At 39.7% G+C, this 11,643-nt stretch overlaps 1 protein-coding gene across 2 annotated transcripts in view; it reads left to right on the plus strand.

Annotated features, from left to right (window-relative positions):
• Window positions 1-10,554, plus strand: part of BCHE (butyrylcholinesterase) — a 267,109-nt gene extending 256,555 nt beyond the window's left edge. Inside the window, exon 5 of one of the 2 annotated variants that reach the window (XR_014970818.1) lies at window positions 9,910-10,003. Coding sequence is in view for 1 of the 2 variants with exons in the window: in XM_085635189.1 (XP_085491315.1) it covers window positions 9,910-10,034 (125 nt within the window). In the remaining variant the exon portion in view is untranslated. Of the gene's footprint in view, window positions 1-9,909 lie in introns of both variants that reach the window. The other variant, XM_085635189.1, reaches the window with a different exon arrangement.
• The last annotated feature ends 1,089 nt before the right edge of the window (window positions 10,555-11,643 follow it).

The raw sequence follows: 11,643 nt of genomic DNA on the forward strand, positions 1-11,643 counted from the left end.
CATAGGGGCTCCTATGGTCCAACACTTTATTGAAATGAATCATGGAGAGAATAAACTTGATTGGACTCTGCTAGCAGTATTAAAAGCACCTAATAAAATAACCCTACAAAGCAAGTTGAACCGCTTGGAGGTGCGTATGATAGAACGGTACCATACAGCCATACAGGGACTTAATGAGCGTGATGAAATTTGGGCCCTGATATGAAACAGTGCGTAGCACAGGGCTAGGGTATTCAACCTTTAATTATGGACTGTGGATCTTGATGCTATGGGATTCCATGGCCAGTACACATTCAGACGTTTCTCTATTATCTGTTTTTTACATGTATATTTGGAATATAATAGAATCTGTGAGAATTCATGTTTGTTGTATATAATGTGTTAATGTGGAATGTAATAGAATTTGTGAGAAATTATTATATATTTTTTGTACACAATGTGTTAATGTGTGGTCTTATTGCTCGGCCCCCCCATGCTGTGACTGTGAGATGGTCGGGTGGATTGGTGGCGTCCTTTATTTTCATAGGGTCCCTTGGACCGGGATTACTTTATCTTTATATTTAGATGATTCTTTTGGTGGTTCACTTAATTATGAGAAAGGGTAATTGAGTATGTCGATTTTGTTCACCTGTTTTTTTCGATATAGGCATTTTTATCCTACTTTATCTTTAGTTGTTTATCATTTAGAGAGACCAGTATTGTTTTTGATTTGGGCGATATAAAACCTCTTCTTTGTCTTTCCGGAGTTGGCCACTCTCACCTTTAATTCCCCTAATGCAGGGTAGAACCTCTTTTTACTTTGAGGATTCATTCCCTTGTCAATATGGCTCTCGTTCTCTATTTGAAATTTGGAGGCCTCGTAGTCCCCTTTCTATGCCTATGCCTCTTTGATGTGCCACGGCATGCCGGTTAAGAATTGACCGGTATAGAGACGCGCTCACCTCCTCTGTTCACATACGGATGGTGGGCGGACATCAGAGTTTGGAATAGTGAATAAACCCGTGTTAAATTCAAGTAAGTAGACGTCTACCTTACATGGATACATTTCAAGCGAGTGCGAGCAGTATGGAGAGAAAGTCAGATAGATACACTATAATATTTGTTGGCTTCATTTAGGTGATAGTGGCGTTTATATCCAGCGGAGGAAAGGAAGATTAATAGCGACTTTTTGCGCTGTGGACCGGCAGTGAGCCGTCATTCGAGTTAGGGAGGTAAGCCCGTTTGAGTTTTGAGTCCTGTGAGATGGTCATGTTTGACTGTCTATTTTATAAGAAGTGTTGATGTTATATCGTTTTAGGTACACCAGTCTATCTAGGACCCTGATAATTTGAATTACCGCCTTATTTGCAAATTGTGCGGTGGGATTTCTTTATTTGAAGTGAGTATGAGGTAGCCTTTGGGTTCCCGCATGCTTTTTCTTGGCATTTTTGATATACTAGGGCGTGTGCATCATTGGTGAATAGGGTTAGTGCTCTTTTCTGTTTCCCTTATGCCACTCGAGGGTTGCATTCATATTGATCATTTAAGCATTGGTGCCATAAGTGCTTTGGTGTTTGGATTTCACTCTTTCTTTTCACGTGGTTTACATTAGATACTGTTCACCGGCTCTTGAGTGCTTTAAATGCACTGTGGAATAAGATGACTCTCTGGGCAGCCACCATCCCCTACCACTTACCCTTGTGCTATGGATGGTTGTAGTAATGCCATTATTATTTTATCATCTCTTTGTAGTATGTCTGCAGTTATGTGTTAACCCTGTCCTGAGGAGGCCGAAGAAGGAGTAAGGCTGAAACGCGGTTACGTAGACACTTCAAAAGGAGGAGTCGCGGAAATATAATATTGCGTTGATTTTGTTTGATGGTACACTAGGATGGTCTATATTAGTTAAGAGACCTTAAGTGTATTATCTAGACTACCTCCTAGTGGTCCTTTCAGAAATTGTAAGTAGGACACTAGTAGAAATCAATTTGTTTTAGGGTTAGTATTGATGTCCTGCTGTATGTTTTGATTTATGTCATGTTATTGTGTATGTACATTTCTTTTGTGTATACATGTTCTTCTTCATGAGCAGATGTCATTTTCTATGTAGTATGTGAAAAATATTTTGATAGAATCTTTTTAGAGTAATAACCTAAGAGAGAGTAATTAAACGTGCTCTACTCAAAAACTTATTCTGAGTATTATTTCCTTTAGACCATTTTTGCTTTGTATGATATTACGTAACTTGCCCAGGTTTATAAAGGATCAATTGGGTATACCCCTGTTGTTTGTACCTTTTTTTTTTTTTTTAGAGTAGAAAATGAAGCATCATCTTTAGAGAAGGTGTGTAACATGGGATAAAACAGAATGGGAAAATCATATATAAGGAACAAAGTCTCAAAAGATCATTTCTGGCACTATAACCAAATCCCTTGAACATTAGAATGGCATTTGAAAACATAATGCAACTAGAAACATTGCCATCTCCACTATCATAACATTGGACATTAGAATATGCATGTATTCATTGATGCCTTTGCATAATTATTTTGTGAAACTCCTGGAGATGCCCTTCAGCCTCTTCCATAAACTTGCAGCTGTCTTGTGCTTGATTTTTCCATGAACTCTACCGGGGAGACATGGAAGATGCAGGCCCTTAATTGGAAGAAATCTTGAGTCCTGCTCCTTCTTGGTTAGTCGGTATTAGCTTTGGTCATGGGTTCAAATAGTTATGGGCCCAACTGTTTTAACCCCAAGCTTTTTGGAGTTAAATCTGGTGTAGGCAAGCAATTAAATGCAGTTGTTATCCATTCACACTTCAGTAAATGAACAATAAAATGAATATTTAAAATAAATCATTGATCAGTGGTGTATTTAAAAAAAAGCTATAAATTTGCTAATCAGTAATTTCTTGTTTGTATCACCTTTTCTTGGTTCTGAAGTTTTTCTCTTGGGATCAGGGCCAGGCTGGGAACGCAAGCCAGCCCTGGTAATTGGCCGTTGGGGTATGCGTAAAAAAGGAAAACAGTGCAGCTGCATTTGTTACAGGGGGACGATGAAACTGGCCCCTGGTAACAACTTGGCCTCACCAGGAGTCCGAAATCGGCCCCCACCACAGCGGCCCACCCGGGAAACTCCCAGTGCCCCCTACGGCCAGTCCGGCTCTGCTTGGGATTAATGAGTAAAGAGTCTAAATTACAGGGTTCACATTTGAACGAGATGTGGTCTAGTCTGTGACACCACAGTGAACCCACAGCATGACACCATTGAGTATAAACAGTTAGCATGTCATGCAGAAGAGAATCCTCTGGTTCAGTCTAGAGGCTTGTTAGCCACTGATTCCCCTCATCATTTTCCTTTTAAGTTATTGTTATGCCTCTCTCAAGTCGGTTTACATTTTACAAATGGGGTGCCCTCCTTGGACACAGAAAAGAACAATTATGAGTATGTTTTACTTACTAGGATATCATAATATTTTCTTCACTTGTTGAATGATGTCATCTAAAGGCACGTGTGTTACATATAGACTCATCGTTTTTTAATAATGTAAAAGATAATTATGAATCTATTAATCTATGAATAATCAACCATTGTTAAATAAATTAATGTGAAAAATGTGCCTCATTTGCATTGTAGTGTTTTCATAAATCCCCCACCCGAGTCATTTCAAACCCCAAGTGTTGTACTTCCACACATAGCATACAGCTTAAATGATACTGTATGATGAAACTATGCACATGCAAAAGAAGAAAAAAAGGGAACCTTCATATATTTCACAGGTAGTTTAGTTTAAAAAAGGCTATCAGTTTTAGATGCACAAGTTTGATCTTCAGTGATGTTCTATCTGGGACCAAAAGGTCTGAACTAAATAATCTTTCAGTCAATGGATTATATTTTTTGTCTTGTTTGGAGGTCATTTGCAACATAGGTGACCCTTAGCCAACACATTTGTACTCCCTTGTAGAACAAATATTCAAAGAGGTCTCCTTCAGTATTGGTATGGTTTTCCTAAAAAATTAGCTATTACTCTTTGGCTGTGAATTATCAGTTGCAGATATACATGAGTTGTGTTGATTGGCTCCTACCATATGTCCTGCATTGTTTTTCATAATGCATATGTGAAAATTTTAATATCATTATAAAGTCCTTACATATGGTAGTCTCCCATATTGTGCATCACACCTGGGATTTGTTGCGCAAAGTACCACAGGAGTTGTGCCATCAATCGTCCATCTAACAGACTTTTTGTTCACAGTTCATGAAATAAATTATTAGGCATGGCAATGGAGTGGAAAATGTATCAATGATTCAGAACACTTGCTGCAGGCTAGGAAGTCCTTGAATGCAGATTGGGCTCATTTGTTCAGGACATTGCTGGCAAGATTATTTTTGAATTGGGACAAAAATAACAGTCCTTTCGGGTTTGTCTGGATTTGCATTGTGAAGTAAAAGGCTTGATAATTGTTTCTCACTAAGATGTCTGGTTCTGGTATGTGCAAGATTTAAATATATATCTCTGCAGTGTAAGCCTCGTATCACCTTCTTTTCTTACTCCCAGATTGAGGAAAGGTTTCATGATGTCCTTTAGCCTAAGGTGATCCATATCTAGTGTGTGCATTAGAGTTATTTTAATTGGAGCTGAGTGACACAAATCCACCCAGACTCCATCAACCAGGTGATTAGTAGCACTGAACTTCCTCTAGCATGATTAAAGAGTGGGGTATTGGAAGTTATTTATTTAATGACTATATTTCTCAGGTGACCTCTCTGGGTCCTCCCACAGTGCACTTGAGTTGACCAACTACTTCTATTAAAAAGTGTCAAGGCAGTCATCCGATCGCAGTGCTGTGAGTGTTTGCTCTCTAAATTGCAGCCCCTTAGCAAAGAATGTCTCCAAGGTTGGTTTCAACTAATTGATTTAGGCTTTGTGGATGAATTTCCTGTGGATGAATTCCCTAACTTTCTTGCAAAATGGAGTAAGCCCATTGGGTCTCAGACAGCTTTGCTCAATACATTTTTACAAGTTGAGTGCCAGGCTCATGTGCCTAACAATATCACCTCTATTTAAGGTTAACTGGTTTTTGATGTTGAACATTTTCAATAGGTCCTCTTCTCATTATCTTTAATTTTGTGTGACTTACCTGAAGATACAACCATTATTTCAGAGACTATTTTGTTGGCAGACACATTAAAAAGCTGAAGTTTACTAGTTGGACCCCTATGTTGGTGGCAGGTTTCTTGCTTCTGTCTCTGTTGGTTATGACTCTCACTTGGACCCTGTAGCTGGATAAAAAGTGTTCATGGCATTTTGAATTGTTAACAATATTCCTTTTGGGTGCTGGCAGACCCCGTTCAGAGGGCTACTGGGCAAGCAAGGGGTAGTGAGCCTCAAATGTGAGGATCAAGGTTGTTTCCCTGTGATATTCCGGGGTCCTTCCTACTATGACATTGGAAACATTGCCTGGTACAACCATTTCAGCAATTCAATTGACTCTCAATGGTAGCAATGGCATGCAGCACAGGCTTCTCAGTGAGGTAGTGTGTTGGAGCTCAGCACTGAACAAAGACACATTAGTTTAATAGTATAATCAATAATTTTCCAGTGATTGTATAGTAGTATAATAAATGATTTTCCAACCAGTTTTTGATTACATCCCCCCCCCATTCCCCATATAGTCCAGGCATTTTTCTTCTTCAGGTCAGCCTCTAGCATGATTAGGCTCAGATGTAGAATGCCCATATTCTTGTATTAGTGCACAGTCTTTTTAACTCAGTTTCACTGTTTCTCACCCATTGAGTCTTTTTGAATTGTGAACAGGCTGGTGCTTCTCAGATGCCAGATTGGCTCCTCTGATGCTCACTCACTTAACCTCTTCTTGGCTGTGAGTCATGTGGGTGGTCCAACCTTCATACATTCAAAGGCAGGAGATGTGGATCCACTTTCTGCATTTCCAGAACTTGTTTGGGGTGGTTTTCCACTCTAGTGTCCTCTCCAGTTTACTGCACAGGAATTTCCTTTGTGAAGAATGATGCTCTTCACAGCAGGATAGTCTCCAACCAGCAGTACCCACAAAGAGGCACAACAAGATTGTGGATTTTACCCTCACCATCTGCTAAATGGCAGTGCCTGAGGAAGAATAATCAGCAGCCATTCTCAGCAAAAACCTAATTAACCTTCTAAAATCAGCCTTATCTCATTAGCCCCACTTCAGTGTATGTCTTCTCTTTCCAGATTCAGATATGTAAGCAATACACTACCTCTCTCTGAGAAAACAACCTCAACTCCAAAATGGATCCACAGACCTCCATTACTCTAATTCTCTCATGAACACCATGCATGTTCTTCTCAGATGGTATATACAACCACGCAGCACATATGTATAGGATTGTAGTGCCAGCTTCTGGGTATGTGCATAGAAGTGGAACTTTACGTATCAAAGTGACGAGTAGGCCTTATTCCAGTGCCACAGTTAAAAAGGACACAAATACTGATTCAAATTTACAAAAAAAACTGTACGCTACCACTACCATTCTATATAGTAAACCAGGGGTCTCTAAACTACCGCCTGCAAGCCACAACAAGCTCGCTACTGGATATTATCTGGCTCGCAGCGTTAGCATTAATAGGCTTTACAGCCCGGGGCGCAGTGAACAGATGCACACAACAAGCCAGGTGCATCAATATCGATCATGCTGCATTATAGAGTGAAGAGTCTGAAATAAATGGTGGGCAGGGACAAGCGTTCTGCTAGATAGGAACACGCACCGGAAGTCGCGTTGCAGAGCCCTGTGTCGCTCTCACATTGTTTTCATGTTGGAGGGTGTACTGGCCTGCCGCAGTTGCTGCTGCTGTGATGTTGGCATGCATGTGGCAGCAGTGGCAACTCAGGCCCAAAGGCAGGTTATTGACAGACGCTGCTGGTGGAGATCTTGATGGTGCTTGCGTGCTGTTCAGGGGAGAACAAGAGACCAGGAAACAGGTGAGGGACCTTAATGTGCAGAGAAGGATGTGGCCTATGTCGGATGAGGGCCCAAGCGGCTGGTTTCCCTGGCAGTATTCTGCATTTCTGGCCACAAGCCGGCTAGAAGATCATTCTAGGGACATGCAGGGTGTCTCATATATGCAGATGTTGAGGAGCGAGCCATGTGCATTCAAGATTTCAATTCCAGGTTTCCATACCTCACTCAGCCTTTGGGCACTGTTGGTGATATTCACAAGCCACCTGTGGCTTCTATGCACTTTCACTGTGGCCAGGCCTCTAAGAATGCGCTACCTCTTCATGGTCTCACTTGAATGTGTGCACTTCATGCCTTGAAATACCACTTCGCTACAGTGTTCTGCATCTCGATATAGACTTATTGCTACTGCTCGGTTTATTGTCATGTGTGCTACTTTTAACCAATGCAAGCTCTTGGCCAGTAGCACGCTGCATGCAGATGCTGAATTGTAAACTGCTTTTGATTAAACGCATCTGTGTCACACATTAAAGGGGCATTTAAAAGAATCACCCTTTAATCAAAGACATTTTCTTGGCATATATTTAAGTTTTGCTGTCCTTATTATTGGAGCGTCTGTGTAGTTTAACAATGTCCTTTAGCTGAAGGTGCAGTTATTATACCAAAATTCCTGTAGCCAACTTTCAACCAAGCCACAGTTTGACATGTGCAGAATTACTTAAAGAATTTGAGATAGAGAATTTGTTGAGAAGTAGATTTGATGTATGATGATCACGTAGAACTAAACCTTAAAAACTGACATTTCTTTAACACACACTACAATCTGATGAATGCTCTGCACATATTATAGTGAGCCAAAACACATAGATAACACTATTACCATTCTTTAGGGTGATCTACTAAAGAAACATGCAGAAAATATATCCAGAAATGATCTAGAAACCTATGACAGGGACAGTACTCAACCATCTGTGCAATAAGAGCACATTTTGTAAGCACCTGGAGTTCTCTGGACAGGTCCAGGACCTCCCTCATGTCAAGAGACAGGCCTAGGCCTCTGCACACACGCCAGATTAGTATGAGACAAAAAATAGCTTAAAAAAAGCACACCAGTAACTCACAGTAGGGCAGTCAGGGCAGAGGGACATGACTGTAAATGATGCTGGGGATGTCCCCAATCCAAAAGTCGTTTTTGCCCACTGAAGATGCTTATTGGCAAGTATGAAGTCCTGTGAGTAATCAAAGAAAGGCCACAATTTGGCATAGATTTATTTTGGATCAGAATTGATGAGTAATCAACCTCCCAGTGTCTGGCTTTAGGTTATGGAGATGCATGTAGCGAACTGTCAGGTTAGAGCACAACCAGCCCCGAGTGTGGAATAAATATATGCAATGGCTATAAAAAAGAAATGTGGCCCGATAATATTTAGAGCAAATGTACTAATAAATGCACGTTAATTCATGTACTACAACACAGCAGAAAAAGGCTTGAGGAAAATGTTCTTTGCAGCCTCTCAGATTGCATGTTACAATGTTTGTACAGCGGAAAGCAACTCTCTTAATGGTCAAGGCCTCATCTGTGTGCTTTTTTCTGATTGCTCAATTTAACTGATTCTAGCCTTCTTTTATTAAATACCTTCACAGAATCGACCTGTTTGAAAAATGCAGAAAAAAGGCTTTTCCTATGCATCAAAACCTATTTTGCGATTCGGTAACCTGTTACCGAATCACAAAATGGGTTTGTGATTTGGTATTTGGAAGGGGCGTGTTTAGGGCATCCCTTCCAAATACGGAATCGCAGCAGTATGTATGAATGTTTTGTGACTGTGAATGTGGTCGTAAAACATTCGCATTTTACCACCAACTTCAAGTTGGTAGTAACCCATTCGGAAATGGGAAGGGGTTCCCAAGGGACCCACTCCCCTTTGGGAATGGTGGCAAAAACTTTTTTAAGAGCAGGCAGTGGCCCCAAGGACCACTGCCTGCTCTTCAAAAATAAAACAAACACTTCATTTTTTTCTTTTAAATGCAAGGGCTGCATTTAAAAAAAATATTGCTTTATTGAAAAGCAATCGTGGACATGGTGATCTGCTGACCCTTGCAGGCCACCATCCCCATGATTTTCGCTATTACTATGGGGGTTGCAAATTGCGACTTACCTCATTAATATTAAAGAGGTAGGTCCATTTATGACCCCCTAGGGAACGCTAAATGAAACTCTTGCAGTTTCATACATTAAGAATAGCAATTACCTAAGAGAGATTCGTAGAAACTCGCAATTAAGTAATCGCTATTGCTAATGTTGATACATGTGGCCCATAGTGCCTCTGGATATATACTGTATATACTTATAGATATAGCGCTATGCAAATATCCATTAATAAAAGTGCGTGTAAGCATCCTATGTGTATGTTATTTGTGTCCTCCAATGAAAAACACCACACGAAGAGTGGGTTGAATGGCTGCAAGACTGCAGTGCACATGGCACGTGCACTGGCCTCCTCTGCAGCTTGGAATAAAGCACGTCTTAATAGGAAACATTTAATCTATTATCAGCATATTTGTCACTATTCGTTTTCTGATTTAGTGTCAACCTCTTACAGAGAATAGAACACTTCTTATTGTTTGGAGTGCTCGGAGCTTTTAAGGATGACCCTGAAGTCCTGAGGCAGACACTTACCAGTTAAATCAAAGTTATGGGCTCAATTCCGAGACAAACAGCAGCCAGCTAAGCAGAACCGAAATCATTAGAATCAATCAATGCAAGTGGCCATTGCAGGTCATAAGCATTCACATTAAGCTATAGAAACTGAACACTTCACCTTTTTGCTTCCACCTGTACCATCCGAGCAACACGAGCTCTTAAAGCAAAATGTCGAGCAAAGTAAATCTAAAATGCATAGTGCATATGCACTAATTGGAAACCCAAAACAAACACTAATATCCATTCCGTGCACGTGTTTTCTTTTCCAGGAAACCTCGACGAAGCACAGCAACAGTGGAAAGTAGAATTCCACCGCTGGAACAATTACATGATGGACTGGAAAAATCAATTCTATGATTACAGCAGCAAGAAGGAAAACTGTGCAGGTCACTAATTAATAGCTCTAACCTTTCCAGAGTGTCCGCATTATTGTTGATTGGGGCAGAGTAAAGGTAGTTATCTGGCATGTCTAATCAAGGACCACACAATGTGCAGCAGAAAGGATATTAGGGACATTGCATTGATTCTGCATCCCCTTGGACCTGTGACATATACTGGATACCTACAAGCACACTTCAACGCCCTCCCTCTTCGAGACCTCAAGACTTGCTGTGATTGTGGATATTACAATGGAACCCTGCTTACTCTTTTTGTACACTTTGTACACTGAAATGGAAATATGTATATCCTTTAGCTTGAAGATCACTACAATTAAAGTACAACACTAAAAGTAAAAACTGTATTTGTCATATTTAGCCCAATACTTAAAAAGCACACTTGATCATAGTCTTTTTTCAAAATAATCTAATGAACTATTTACTTCACATGAGTTGCTGGGTCGCTTAACGAGAAAAATGTATTCATAGATGAAGTTAATTTTTTTATTTCAAATAAAAACTTCTCTGAAGTTAAAAGTAAATTATTTATTTGTGCATACATATTACAAATCGCCTTAATTCATAAATGAATCAATTGTATCTTGACATATTATAGCATACATCTTTTTAGAGAAAATTGATGAACGTTGAAGAATTGTTTTTACATTAGGGAAAGCCATCCCACATAAAGGAAAGAAACAAGCATTGGCAAAGGCAGTGTGTCTAGCTTTATTATACTAATTCCCATAAACAGAGGCATTTACAGTTGATGTTTGCATGCATTTACCAATGTGGGAGGTAAAGTAGCAAATAAGGAGTGATTTCAGTATAGAATGCATATAGGAGAAAAAAAATGAATGTGATAAACAGTGTAATGATTGAGTGTACTTTCAGATGTAAAATAGTCCCTCGTGCATTCCAACGTGCCACTTACTAGAAGGTGGAATTGTTCACCGAACATCTTATAGCATGAGGTGAGAGAGAAATACTTCTCTGGGCAGGCCCAAAGACCCACGGTATGAATATTGTAAAGAATTGGTAACAATAGGTGAATTGACAGCTGTGCTGTCATGACAAACCGGAGAAAATGCTTTACCATAGCTTTATTTGAGGTTTATGAATAATATTTTTAGATTTACTATATCTTATCACAATTCTACCTCACAGCAATCTCTGTTATAGCACATTATGATATTCTAAGTTTGTGGCCATTTAGCTATGGAGTTCGCGTTTATGCTTCTTTGTTCCTTGAGAATGGATTAGGTTTGATTAAAGAAAATATACACCTTCGGGTTACTTAACTTTCCAGACCAGGAAGAGAAAGTGTTTTCTGTTGTTTTTCTTCGATATTTGGAAGCTGAATTTACAAAATCCAAATGTATAGCAAGACATAAGCGTTTCAACATTAACAAGTAAATTGAACCCTTTATCCCTGGATTAATGGGTGCTTGTTTTTGGTGAGCTTCCTCTAATCTGTTAAACAGCAAGCATTGTTAAAGAAAGAAAAAGACATGCAGATTAAATCTACCCATTTATGCTTATGTTTAAAAATAAGTTCTTTCAAGTGTTGAATTGGTATCAGTATATGAGGCCTGTGATTTATGTAGGACCCCAAAAATCACACAA

This window comes from Triturus cristatus, chromosome 11 (genome assembly GCF_964204655.1).
Source record: "Triturus cristatus chromosome 11, aTriCri1.1, whole genome shotgun sequence".
Classification (NCBI taxonomy): Eukaryota; Metazoa; Chordata; class Amphibia; order Caudata; family Salamandridae; genus Triturus; species Triturus cristatus.